The sequence below is a fragment of the Mesocricetus auratus genome, unplaced genomic scaffold (genome assembly GCF_017639785.1).
Source record: "Mesocricetus auratus isolate SY011 unplaced genomic scaffold, BCM_Maur_2.0 Super-Scaffold_100006, whole genome shotgun sequence".
Taxonomy (NCBI): Eukaryota; Metazoa; Chordata; class Mammalia; order Rodentia; family Cricetidae; genus Mesocricetus; species Mesocricetus auratus.
The window spans coordinates 75768589-75782914 of NW_024429190.1; the positions used below are offsets into that span (position 1 = coordinate 75768589).

General features: G+C 45.4%; 1 protein-coding gene and 1 long non-coding RNA gene across 3 annotated transcripts; one reads left to right on the plus strand and one right to left on the minus strand.

Annotated features, from left to right (window-relative positions):
• Nucleotides 1–9336: 9336 nt before the first annotated feature.
• Nucleotides 9337–11668, minus strand: LOC121140899 (60S ribosomal protein L24-like). Its single transcript, XM_040747521.1, has 2 exons — nt 11184–11668; nt 9337–9507 (listed from the first exon to the last, which is right to left on the minus strand). Exons 1-2 carry the CDS (start codon nt 11666–11668, stop codon nt 9435–9437), a joined length of 558 nt encoding a protein of 185 aa, XP_040603455.1. The 3' UTR covers nt 9337–9434.
• A 40-nt stretch (nt 11669–11708) lies between these two features.
• On the plus strand, nt 11709–14093 carry LOC121140900. Of its 2 annotated transcripts, XR_005877851.1 has the most exons (6): nt 11709–11810; nt 11904–12003; nt 12321–12369; nt 12681–12774; nt 13226–13529; nt 13823–14093. It is a non-coding gene; the product is annotated as an uncharacterized LOC121140900 (long non-coding RNA). The 2 variants fall into 2 exon arrangements; XR_005877850.1 differs by having other exon boundaries at nt 13226–14093.
• The last annotated feature ends 233 nt before the right edge of the window (nt 14094–14326 follow it).

Genomic DNA, 14326 nt, shown 5'->3' on the forward strand with positions numbered 1-14326 from the left:
ATATTGGTTCTTGGAGGGTGTCCAATCACTTGAGACAGTCTAGAACTAATTGCTAAGCTTTGAGTGTCTCCAAGTGTGCATCAGCATGCCCTAGAGTAGGCAGCAGTGGGAGGCTATTTGGCCCAGAGCTCTCACACACTAAAGGCCTCCAATGTAGACTTCAAAAGTTGCCTCCAGATGGAGTACAGTAGCCTCCTCAGTGTTTTTACTCTCTGTGGTTTCAGTATGCATGAACCATGATCCAAAAATGTTAAGTAAAGTAGTCCAAAATAAAGAGCTCATGCATTTTAAGTTGCAGGCTTCCCTGAGTAGCATGGTGAAGTGTCATTGTTGTCATTTAAGAAAAGCAGTGCATGAGAGAAAGATGCCATGAGACAGGGTTCAAGCAGAGGGTTTTTTTCCTTGGGAAAAAGGATCATAAAAGGGGGAAGGGGAGGAGGGAGACCGGCCTCCAGGGATGGGAGCAGCAGGTGAGAGGAAGGGGGACAGACAGAGAGAAGCAGAGAAAAAGAGAGAGGGAGAGGTGGGCAGGATCCTTTAAAAAGGGAGCATAGTGAATATGCACAGGTGGTGCTCTTAGTGGCTGCAGCTGAGGGCATATCCTGTCAGAACCCCAAGGACAGGCCCGTACAGAAGGCTGGATACTAGCAGTCATGCCATTCTGTTGCATCCTGTCTGGATTGCAAATGACTCCCTTGTTCTGTGTGTTTCTGCTACTGGCTCTGCCCCAGCTATCACACATCCTATGATACTGTGGCCATGCTCAAGTAACCCCACTGCAGTAGTTAAAGCTAAGTTACAACACCTGTGTCATTCAAGTCACTCACTTCCTCCAAGGAAGATAAATGCAGACAATAATATACACTGAGAGAGCAAATCTGCATGAATATCTATTATAATACATTTCTGTAACTGTTCTGGTTCTTATTGGTTTTTATTGACCTCTTATTAAAAGTTAGGTTTTACCATAGGTATGTGTATAACGAGAAAAGTAAATCATCCATGGGTTTCAGTTTCTCTGTGCTTAGAAGCATCCAATGGAAGTCTAGGCATGTATTCTCTCAAGATACAGAGACACTTTGATAGTTACACAGCTGAAATGGTCACATACACTGAGCAGTAGAAGGAATATGGCAGTCACCATGCCATTTGAATGGTTGACCTAATGTTCAGTCACGTAAACTCTACACTAATATTTTTAATGAGTCTTATCCTGTGGATGCTAATGGATATCTTAAAGGTCTTAAAGTATTAGGTGTTGTGCTAGTGTGTGTGTGTGTGTGTGTGTGTGTGTGTGTGTGTGTGTGTGTGTATCCGTGTGTATGTGAGTGTATGTGCAGGTATACATATGTACATCAGGGGCAGAGATCAACCTCACTTATAGTCCCTCAGTTGTCATCTACCTTCTCTTTGAGACAGAGCTTCTCATTGGCCTGGAACTCACTGATTAGACTGGCCTGGCTGTCCAGCATGCACCATGATTTGGGGTTAAATGTTTTTATTATCTTATTTTGCAATTTACTTACACTCTAGCATGCTGACACCTTTAAGGAATGTGAAAGAAGTTTTGAGAAGCCCTGATTCTAGGAAATTGAATGGGTGACATCAGCCACCAAGAAGAGAAGGAAGGGTGTCTAATTCCTGAGGTCGGAAGTGATGGATAAAGGAAGTAAGAACTTCCCTGGGCCAAGGGGCCCTGCACCTTTCTAGTAGGAAGGTTTGCACGCCATATGGCAAGTCTACTTCTGCTAGGCCTATCTCAACATTATTAATACTAGTTTTTTTCCTTTGCTGTCTGCACACACTCTAAACCATCATTTATCTCTCACTTTAGTGATATACTTTCAGTTTTATCTCAAATCAGCTACACACTGAGAGATATAACAAACACATTAGATTACTTCTTTCAGGAGAGGGGAGGACCTGCAACAGGGTTTCACTAGGAGTTCTGGCTAGACCTGGATATTGTTAAGGAGCCTCAGATGACCTTGAATTCACAATCCTCCTGATCCAGTTTCCCGAGTCCTGTGGTTAGTATGTGTCACAACACCCATATTCAAACAGGTCCCTTTTTAAAGGAACCTACTAGTAATTTGGTTCTTATACATGATAAGAAAGTTATCAATTCAAGACAGTCATACTTAGAGCTTTAAGTACTATTCCAGTGGCCCAGTCAACCAGGACTGTGGGCAGGAGGCATCAGGAAGAGAATTCTTGTCAGAGAGACAGTTGCAAATTAAGAGTTGAACTGGGCCATCTTACTTCTGAATGGGCATTAGGTTTCCTCCTAATTCAAATATCCTTGTGCATTTTTGTAGAAAGTTAAAAGGAAGAAAATGAAAATGAAGAAACTGAAGATGCTGAAGAAGATGATCAAGAAATATCCAGGAAGGCAAATTTAGGTGAGAAGATAATCCTTTTCTTGAGGTTGAAGGATTGGAGAAATGGTTCAGTGTGGAGAGACACAAACTCTCAAGACAGAACAGAGGAGAAATTGACTTTCTACCTGGTGAGCATGAAATATCCATGAAACATTGAGGAAGAATTGGCAATGGGAGAAGGAAGAAAACTTGGTTGTGAAGACATATTTGTGAATAGGTTAGGAGAGGAATTAAGGCTTACTCAGCCACAGTTTACAGCATCCCAACGGATTCCTGAACCTTCCCAGGGTGGGATAGCCGTGATCCAACACTCTCCAAGTTAGGAACCTGGACCACTCTTAGCTGCAGGGATGGTGAGTACAAGGTTAATGCTGCAGAACCAGGAAGGTAGCTCATCCTTCCTTTGTTGGTCTATTGCTTACTTTCTGTCGTTCAAGGTCGAGGCTTCACATGCCCGCTTGCTACATCAGACTTTCCACCTCAGGTTGCGATGGCTCAAATATAATTGTCCCCCACATCATCCATTGAGGCATGTCAATTGTCCCATCCTCAGACCCATGGAGGCGTATGTCAATTGTATAAAATGGTGGAAATTTAATCGACTGTGGTGTTGAGAGATGGAGTTTGGGAAAGTGATTAGAATAATTGGGGTGGGCATGCCATGATTAAATCTCAGAGACTTTCTAAGTACAGGGAGGTGGACATAGACTCATACACTGTGTGGTATCCTGTCACATGGTACTCTGGGCCACCTTGGGACTCTGCTAGGGAGAAGAACATAACCGGGATCCAAACCAAAGGAGTCATCTAATCTTGGATTTTGAATCTCTAACCCTCATCTCTTCATAAAGCTAGCCTCTCTCAAATATTTTATCCTAGTACAAAATCCCCCACCTAAGATAATGTGCAGGCTTGGCAAAAATGTGATTGTTTTAATCCATCCTTATCAGGGCCATTTCTTAAGTAGCTTAAATCTATCACTGATTAGATATTCTTCTTTTGCATATCTTCACTCGATGACTGCGGCCTGAAACGCAAAGTTACTCATTACATTCAGGATTGCCACCAACAGGGTTAAACTGGAACCTATGACTTGTGGCTTTGTACAGAGTCAAGACAGAAGTTCCTAACAGCCTACTGAGTACCAGCTCTGACTCCTAGGTAAGATGCAGTTAACAGGAGAGAAGAGAAGACACCACGTAAAATAGCTCTGTAGTGGACTGGAGCTGCCATTGTCTCTACACTACACACCTCACTTTTACATCTTTAGGACCCCAAAAGTTCCTTGCACAACACGGGCCTTGGGGCCTGTGCTTACACACTGCACTCATCACAAGGGACCTTATGCCTGTTCCTAGTTTACTGCAGTGTTTGTTTCAAGACAGGGTCTCAGCATGTACCTTTGGCTAGCCTGATAGCTGCTGTGGAGATTAGGAAGACCTCAAATGTACAGGGATCATCCTGCTTCTACCTCTCAAGTGCTGGGATTTAAAGTGTGCCACCAAACCTGCCTCTTAAATTTTTACTTTTTAAATCACCAAAAAGGAAAAGATCTGATGCCACAGGCAGTCCAGTCTGAACTGAGCCTGGCGTTGCTGCTTCTGTTCCTGGCTCAGAGGCCTTTGTAGTGACTGCCAGTGTTGTTCCTTTCTACATTTAGAAGATGCTGCCAATTATATAAGAAGACATATTCCATGTCTGTTAATGCAAATGCACCAGGAATATAGCCATCCAAATGGCCACACCAATTCACAAATGTGATTACATTCTGAGTGAAGTGTGGCATTATTTAGACACGTTCAGGAACACGTGAAGGACCATCTCTGGTTCACCTGGAGTGCTCACCAGCATCACCAAACAAAGGGTTCTGAGAGTTACAATGTTAGCCTGACTAATGTGACAGTCGCTTGAAATACAGCATGCCTCTTTGCTGCTCTATTTCTGTAACTAATATCTTACCTTAACAAAGGCAAGATCTACCTCATATCAAGCGACTGGGTTTAATGTCATGAAGTTAGGCTTAGAATAAATCAGTTCAGCAAATGGAATTTTAAGTAAGAGTAAAAGCATTGTGTGTGTAGGGGGAGGGACATGAAAAGGGTTTTTAACCAACAGAACACAATTTGATACAAGCAAAGGGAAAACACACAGCAAAGGGGAAAGAAATCAGGCAGTACCAGGAGTGGCATGGATAAGGGAGGTGTGACAGCAGCCACACAGACTCAATTTTGTGAGTCGCCTGTAACATAAAAAATAAAAACACAGAGACTGAAATGTGTGATCCTGTCTCCACTTATTCTCAGAGTGTAGTCCAGACCTCTATGCTCTCCTCAGCGTGGTTGGGGATTTATTGCCCAAATGTGATTTGAAACCAAAATGCCCCAGCTGAGTATCTGCTCCTAGCTTATATACCTCAAGTGCTGGGATTAAAAGTGTGTGATCCCAAATGCTGAGATCTCCTTTGTGCAAGTTGTTTCTCTTTAGGACTGGATCAATTTCACGTAGCTCAGTGTCGTCTTGAACTCACAGAGATCCATCTAGGACTAAAGGTGTGTGCCACCACTACCTGGATCTATGGCTTTCTAGTGTGGCTGCTGGAATTAAAGGTGTACATCACCCTTTCCTGATCCCTGTGGATTGTGTCTAGCTTTGCTTTCTGATATTTTAGGCAATCTTTATTAAATCATAAATAATTAAGGCAAGAAGATAGGCAGGACTCCTAGGAGGAGGAGAATTCTGGGAAAGGTAGGCATACCGGCCTGCCATAGAGTTGCCATACTGCCAAAGGAGTAGCAACATGCCAGACCTTACGGGGTAAGCCACAGCCTCACGGCAATACATAGATTGATAGAAATGAGTTAATAATTAAGACAGAGCTAGCCAATAAGAAGCCTAGTCATTGGCCAACAGTTTCATAATTAATATAAGCTTCTGTGTGTTTATTTTGGGGCTCAAGGGTGGCAGGACCTCCTGTAACAATTAATATATCACCACATTTGCAAAACAACTTGTAGGCAGTCTATGAACATAGAGCAGAGGAACCAGGGGTAACACTATGGCGTTGCTTTCTCTTCTCAGTGGGTGGAAACATTGCTCCGAAATCTTGGGGAGGCCGAGTCAGATGGATCTCTGAGTTCAAGGCCAGCCTAGTCTACAGGGCATGTTCCCCATAGCCTGGGCTACACAGAGAAACTTTGCCTTGAAAACAAACAAAAAGCATTCTGTAGTCCTCCTAATGCCCCCTCCCACCTACATCCTTACCCTTCTTCACCTCTGACCCTTGACTGAAGCATTGAGGTTACACAGCAGGTCTGCGCTCTGCTCCTTATGTGCTCTTCACGCCCTCTGTCCTCTGCCCTCTGACCCCTGCCCTCTGCCTTCTGCCCCCTGCCCCCTGCCTCCTGCCCCCTGTATGCACTGACTTTGATGATGCTGCTGCATCTCTGACATCTTTTGCTCTACATTCAGCTATCCAAAGGCTGACCTCACAGGCTTCTCCAGCTGAACATAACAAAAATGGCATCACTATCTCTTCTAGCAGTCATTCATAAGATCATGGATTCTGCCGTCTTCCTATCTCCCAAGGGCAAAGTGGTTTAAACCACTACCTTCAGATCTACTTTTTGCTGAATTCCCTTGTGTGCAGGAAATTGCTCAGGTGCTACTGTGTTTTTCTCCTCCATTGATAGAAAAGCGACCACCAAATGTAAGCCGCATGGCAGATCACCAAAGAGGTCTGTGGAGTCACTATATTCTGGAGGCCTTCAAACAAGACTTTCCCATCCTCTGTGTTAGCCAAGCCTCTTAGTGTGGTGAGAGGATTGAAGATGCTCATTAGTACTATTCTTTTTTTCTCCATGAACATATTCTCAAGCTCTCATTGTCTTCATAAAAAAATAGAAGAGGAAGCAAATCATTCTCTCCTTCTGTCTCCTCATAGTTCAGAATACATCTTTTAAGGGTTACCATTCCTAGCATTGCAGTTATTGTCAACACAGACAAACCTCCAGCGCAATTCTCATTGTATACTCAGATTTTTAAAAAATCGGCTTTGTTGTTCATTGTAGCCACTCTGCATTCTGCCATAAGGTGGCTTGCGTACAGAGAACCCCTATCCTTCTTGTACTGTGCCCTGAAGTCGGCTAGTGCTTGCCATACCATACAGGATGTCCAGTGAGATCAAGAAAGGTTCACATTGGCCGTCAGTCTGGTCTTTGTTTCAAGTCTGCTGGGGGGAAAATGCACAGTGAACCAAGATGTCTCTGGCGCCCTTCCATGATACGGATGAAGGTCTGTGGTTACATCTATGCCATAGAACCTAACAGATTGGTGGGCTGAGAATGTCGTGCTGAAGCGTGAACAACGCGTCGGTGGAAGTTTGCATTTCTAATTCCGTTTTACTGATGTCAACATGCAGACCCTAGGTGACTTTACTAAGGTTGTGGAGCATTCTCGTTTTGTTTTGTTGCAGTCCTGGGGATTGAACCCAGGGCCTCACTCTGACACTGAGCTGTGTGGCCAGCCCTCGTTATGTAGGATCACATGTAGTCTACCATTGTAATACTGGCTGCTCTCTTACTATCTCTTTCGCCGGGTAGCTAGGCAGCCTGGGACCATTCCTTAACCTCTCCCAGTCTTAGATTCCCCATCTGCACTGGAGGTCCCAGACTGCCTAAACCTGACAGCTCTTATGAGGCTAGGGGTGGGGGAATCACAGTGTATAAAGGACTTTATATAAGATTCTGTATTGTTTTATACAGATGGTAGACTTGGGAAGGGACTCATCATGGCAACAAAACACTCAACAAGAACAACTGGAAGAAGGAAGCATTTCTTTGGGCTCACACTTCCACCGTGCCACCAGCCATCACGGCAGGGGAATCATGGCTGCAGATATGTGAGGTGTCACATTATAGCCACAATCAGGAAGCAGAGAGAGACAAGGGTCAGTACTCATTTGGAACCTTAGCTTGTGGCTGCCCACAGTAGGGTGGGTGGGGAGTGGTCCTCTCAACTTAATTAACCTATTCTAGAAACTCCCTCACAGACATGCCTAGAAGCTTGATTCCTAGGGTTTTCTAATTCCTCTTGAGCCGACCATCCATGTTACCTTTCACGATGTTAGAAGACCATCCATGTTAGCCTTCATGCTCTGTTGCCTTCGTCATTGCCTCCGTTAAGTCCAGATACAACCAAAGTCAAGACAATAATTTTCACTGCTAAAAGCCAGACCTTGCCTGGAACCACCTCTCAACACATCATCTCAGTGGTAAAGCATTTGTTTTGCATGTGCAACGCTCTGGGCTCAAGACCCAGTGCTAGGAAAAAAAAGAAGAAAGAAAAAAACTTAGCAAGCTTGACATCACTTTCAATCTTTGTCGTTACCAAACTCCTCCTAAATGCACAGTTTTCATTCCTCATCCCACGTGTCTTCTTTATCAATGTTTATATATGATGTTTATACATGAAGAATTTAAAGTGTACAGTGACAGACAACTTGTGTAACAAATTAGTCACGAGTAAGCATTTACACATTTACACCAACTGTCAGGCCTTGCAGCAGGCAGTGGAAATAAAGAGGGGCTGGGTGGGGCTGGGACAAAAACCCTGTCTGTGTAGAACTTCCATGAGCTAAGGGATACAAGGGAGAGGAGCAGGGGGTAAAGGGTGACTCGCTATGGTTTGGATAGGAGTTAGACGTAGTCTCTAAAAGTTCATGTGTTGGAAGCTTAGTCTCCTTTGTGGTGAAGGTATGAGGTGGCAGAATTCTGAAGAGGTAGTGGCCGGTGACTAGGTCCGGGACTGAGCTCCAGAAATGACTACAGCGTCGCCTCAGGGAGAAGTCTGTGTTGGGTGTACACTTCAGAGCAGCGGCATTTGCGCATTTGGAGCTGAGGCTAAGAGACAACAATCTACCAAGCTGATGAGTTAACACAGAGAAGAGAGCAATTTCAAGGCTGAAACTTGTGCATCGAAAAGCAAGGAAGGATGGGGTGGGGAGGAGATGACACAGCGGGACCAATGAGGGCGAAGGAAACGGGGAGGGGCGTGTTCTAAAAGATCCCCCAGCAGGCCTCTCGGTGGAGAGTAGAAACCCAGCCAGGTGCTGCAGGGCGTCAAGGTGGGTGAGTAAGGGCTGACAGGTTTACCCAAGGCAGAGTCCTTGAGTGTGATAAGAGCTGGGTGACCATACTGCATGAGCTGACCGAAGTCAACTCAGGAAAGCGCGGGAAACAGGAGCTGGAGAACAAAGTGAACGGGACATGATAGTTTTGCTATAAAGAGAATCTAAAGTGAAGAAGGAGAATCGGGTTACAGAGTCAGAACGCTTGGTTTGGGGGAATTTAAAAACAGATGTCCATGAACATTGAATGTATTAGTCATTCTATATCCGTAGATATGCAAAGAGTCAAGGCTGGATATGCATATGACTGGTAATTTCTCTTTTCAGGAACACAGTTAGCATCTAGGAGGTGAGGGGACAGAGGGAAGGAGGGACGGAGGGGAGGAGGGAGGGAAAATGGATGGATGGAAGGAAGAGGAGCCCAGCTGTGACTTGTCCTAGACAGCGCTGATCGGCAGCCTTAATTAGCTTCAGACTTGGAACACAGATGAACCCAAATGGATCCAGCCTTTCCTGAACGTTGTATCGTTTATTTTGTTACTGAAATGAGAGTCTCGGGCAACTGGGAATCAATGCATTGATTTAAATATTATGCAAAAGATGGAGCTATTACTACGAGAACATTTTTATGACTTAAAAATCACATTTCAGCATTTTCTTATGTCAGGGGCTGTGACAGGGCAGCATTGATTAACATGCTCAGACCCGATCATCAAGAAAAAGACTTGAAACTGCAAATTTTTTTCTTGTGAAAGATGGCTTCTTAGGTCCACATTGGGTTCAAAGTTATTAAATAATGACAGTTACATTTGGGAGGCTTTTGGCATGTGATTTGTTTTCAACTTTTTATTATGAAAAATTTCAAACTGGCGCAAAAGTACAGAAAGAACACATAACGACCTCACTCTTAACACCTTCCAGACTCCGCTTCAGTAACTGCTGACTCTGAGCCAAGCTGACTGTATCCATGTCCAAGGCCACTTCCGTCTCCTGAGTACTGGGCTGCCGGAAGCAATTATTTTCAAATGAATTTCTGACACCATGTCATTTCATCTGTAATTATTTCACATGTTAGAAAGAGACTATTTTGAAACATTAAAACATCCCATTGTCATTTCCACACTTAAAATCAGAGCAGGTCATGAATTTTAGCAAATATTCTTCAGAGTTCCCATTGCCTTCACATGGATAAGTCTAAGTCTGGACCCTATAGACACAGCATCTTTGAAAGGCAAAGAGAGACAGTTACAAGTCTTGGTTTGACAAGCACCTTATCCCAAGCCCCTTATTGTTGTGATACGCAGTACAAGAGAAAGTCTAAACTAGGAATAGCGTGGCTTTGATGTTTAGATTCCCCACCATGTCTTCCTGGGGGTGTGCCATTGGACTCTTCATTTGTCTTTTCCCGGGCTGGCCTCCGCATGCCTCGGCCCTTCCTTCCCCGGCTCCTTTCTTTCCCGAGTCCCTCCAGTCCCGCGGTCCCGCATCCCGCTCCTGCCACTTGTTTCACTGGCTTCTCCATCCCTACCCCCTTTAAGACTTCTTCCTCCTCTCTCATGATCCCCTCACTAGCCTCCTGACCCACAAAACGCGTGTGTAAACACACACACACACACAATTGCAAGTTTAGGTAGCACATTTGCCTGTCTTTCTTTTTCTCCACTGTTGCTCACTGATACACAGGCAGGCTCTATGGCAACAAGCCTGAAGATGCTGCAGTGAAGGGGGAGGGCGAGCTCATGGCCACAGTTGCGTGGAGCCCGGAACAGAAGAACGCCATGCACAAGCAAGAGTGGGGCGGCCCACGCTGGTGGGGGAAGCAAGTATAGGCCAGGGTCAAAGGCCACGAAGTCTGCAGCCTTGGCCCCAAGCCCTAGTCCTCTCTCTCCTTCCTGTCTTCCTTTCTTCCTCTCTTCCTTCCTTCCTCCTTCCTGTCTTCCTTCCTTCCTTTCTCTTTTTAAAATGTGTATAGGTGTCCTGCTTGCATATATGTGGGTGCATCACAGGCAAATAGTGCCCATGGAGGACAGGAGAGGGCATTGGATGCCCAGGGACTGAAGTTGCAAATGGTTGTGAACTGCTTTGTGAGCACTGGGAATTGAACCAGGACCTCTGGAAGAGCTCTTCACCTCCGAGCCATCTCTCAAGCCTCTAAAGCTCCTCTTGCTGGTTGTCTCCTAACTCCAGGCCTAGGCTGGTACTTCCCTGGGCACACCTTCTATAAAAACAAACAAACAAACCAAAACCACGTACTGCTCTTATGACAAACGTCATGGCCTCTAGTCCTGCAGCCTTCCTTCAGCCCTGGCTTAGGTAGGGCCACACTACAGGGCAATGGTACACAGGCCTCTATGCTACATTTCATGAACTTCCCGCAGTGTCCCAGCCCTCCACTGCCACACTACAGCCCAGAGTAAATCTACAAACCTCCTCCCCCTCCTCCCCTCCTCCTCCCTCTCCTCCCCTCCTCCTCCCTGTCCTCCTCTGTCTCCTCCTCCCTGTCCTCCTCCCTCTCCTCCCCTCCTCCTTCTCCCTCTCCTCCCCTCCTCCTTCTCCCTCTCCTCCCCTCCTCCTCCCTCTCCTCCCCTCCTCCTCCCTCTCCTCCCCTTCTCCCTCTCCTCCTCCCTCTCCTCCTTTTAAGAGTTAGAGGTGGATATTTACTTAACACTCAGATCTACCTGTGTTCACTAACTCGGGGAGTGGCTACCCGCGCAGGCTTCTCCTTAGGTATTGCCTTTACCAGGGCCTGGGCAGCAGCCATTGCTGTCTTCCTTGAGGCCGCTTTGCCTTTAAGGCTTCCTTGGCGCCCGACAGCCTGCTCTCCCAGCCGAGCTTTCCTAACTTCCGGTTCCTTATTCCTCTCAGCCATTATATCAACAGGAGATGCGCCGGGGACGGCCCACTGGAATTTGACTGCGTGGCAGGGTCTTTTGAATTTCGTCTGTCTGTTCCTCTTTTGTGCGTGCTTCTGTGGAGGACAGTCCAGTTTATCTGTCAAGGATTCCTTCCCATCAGTCCTGGCACAGTGATACCCACGTCTGGGGTAGATCTTGTACCTGCTGAAACTGTACCACTCCATCGTCATGGCTAGGGCTGTGCTGGTGGAAATAGTGTAGAGAAAGAAAGGAAGACACCTCATGGGGCAGAGGGAGAGAACCTCCATGAATGTATATCTCTTCTTGATGAAGAAGACAAGGATAGCTCCTGCGAGACGGTGTCTCCTAGGCGTGTTGGGAAGTTGTCCTTGTGAAATCTCAACTCTATGATCGTCCTTTGCTTTCTTACTGACAACTACTCTGGCTAGGGTGACATGGAATTTTAATTTGTGTTCTCCTGGTGGGTGAGGGCATTGACTACCTTTCCAAGTATTTGTTGATCATTTGTATTTCGTCTTTTAGGAATTGTCTCTGGGCTTGGAAGCCCACACCTTCAATCCCAGCACTGGGGAGGCAGAGGCAGGAAGATCTCTGTGAGTCTGAGCCCAGCCTGGTCTACAGAGTGAGTTCCAGGACAGCCAGGGCTATGTAGAGATACCCTGTCTCAAAAGCAAAACAGAACAAAAACAAAATGAAACAAGAGAGAGAGAGAGACAGAGACAGAGACAGAGACAGAGACAGAGAGACAGAGAGAGAGACAGAGAAGAGAGAGAAGCTTTCTGGCATTTAATTTCGCATTTCTCTGTATAGTCTAAATATTAACTCTATCTAGTATGTGACCAGAAAAAAATTTGTTCTGTCTGTAGGCTGTTTCTTCACTCAGACAGTTTTCTTTTCTGTGCTTTTTAATTTTATGCAAATCCATTTGTGTGTTCTTAGGATTCCTTCCTGTGACAGAGATTTTCAGGAAACCTTTGTATCCACACAGGTTAGTTTTATATTGACTTGACGTAAGCTAGACTCATTCTGGAGGAGAAAACCTCAATAAGGAAGAGGCCCGTGGGCGTTTTCATGGTTGGTGATTGATGTGGGAGGGCCAGTTCACTGTCCGTGGGCCATCCTGAGCTGGTGGTCCTGGGTTCTACAAGAAAGCAGGCTGAGAAAACCATGGGGAGCAAGCCAGTAAGCAGCACCCTCCATGGCCTCTGCATCAGCCCCGGCCTCCAGGTTCCTGCCCTGGAGGAAAGAGGACCCCAAGCCCAGACTGTTCTGCTATCACACTGCTTTCTCTCTCTACAGAAAAACCAGTGAGTCCAAACTGCAAGCTCATGTGTGATTCAAGCACACTGCCTTTTCACGGAAATGTGTGGAGCATGAAGAGGGCTGGCTCCCGGTAAGTTTCATTTGTTTTAATTTTACTACGTATGCGTACGTTAGCAACTGTCATCAATGACTCGTTCTTATTTCATTATTCAATGTGTTTAATATGCTTTATCCAACTACACACATCTACTGTTATTTAGCTCTTGGCTGACACAGAATGAGAGACATCAGGGTGTCCCGAGCTCAGCAAATATTTGTTCGTTTCAAATTATGGCAATGTTTATCTTTAAAAGAGCCAGCTGTCGTAGTTATGGTAGAATGAAAGGACACCATCCTACTCATTCCCTTCTCGGGAAAGACACTATCAATAAACTATGAAGCTTGTATAAATATTTTTAAAAGGAATGTCACATAATTTGTTGTAATGACACCCCCTAGTGGGCATTTTCATTACTGCTTTGACCGCCCTTTAGAGTTGTTCGTTTTAATAGTTGGTTACTTGGACTTTTTTTTTTTTCTAGAGCTAGGTAGGGTGGCACATATTCGTGATCCAAGCACTCGGGAGGCTGAGCCAGGAAGACTGCCTCAAGCTCTGGTCTAACCTGGGATACATGTTTCAAAATTACTAAAAGAAAATTCTTCTGCCTGTAAACAAAAGTTACATCTCCAAACAATCTTTCACATGTGGGCCACAAAGCTAAAAAAGTGAGCCCAATCCCTTTCATCTTGAGAAGAACCGTGTCCACGCTTTGGTTCACTTGAGACAAGAAAGAATGAAAACAGCAAGGAAGACCCCAGCATGTCGAATTGGCAACGAGAACCAAGGTGTGTGGAGAAATTATTTTGCATGGGTTCTCCCTCAGCACTCACAGAGGTTATTTATGTGATATTTGTGCTGCTGTATTTTGTGCCAGTACTAATCATTGTGCAGATGGAAAGTACATTGGCAAGGGGAAACTGGGATGTGAACCCAGGTTTCCCAGCCTCAAGCACGGGATTGGTTATGAGTTAGCACAGCCACTTACTGCTTGCGTCTCAAAGCCAGTTTTTCTCAGAATAGCAAACCTGCTTGCTAGACGACTGCTGCCCTCGTCCATTCCCCTTTGCTTACGTCACAGACAGGCCCAGCATTGTCCTCCTCCAGGACTTCAGTGCCGCTTCCTACGTTCTACAGCTGCCACTCAGTTGGGAAGAAGTGGTCACTAATCCCAGAGCCGCAACTGCCAACCTCTCCTGGCAATCTGAGACAATGAGACGCCAACACAGCCACCATAAAACCGAGAAGTGAGGAGTCATGAGTTCATACAGTAGAAAGATAGACCATAGATTTAGAGAGAAGATGCATAGATAATAGACTAATTATATATATATCCTCTTTGGTGGTTTGAATGAGAAATGTCATCTATATACTTGTGGACTTAAACCCTTGCTCCCTTGTTGGTGGCACTGTTTGGGGAGGTTGCGGAGCCTTCGGGAGGTGGAGCCTTATTGGAGGAAGAAGATATCATGGGAGTGGGCTGTAAGGATTTAAAGTTTCACCCCACTTTCTTTTTTATTTTTAGAAACACTCTTATTTACATATCCATCCCCCCATTCCCTCTCCCTCCCATCCTCCCATGCTT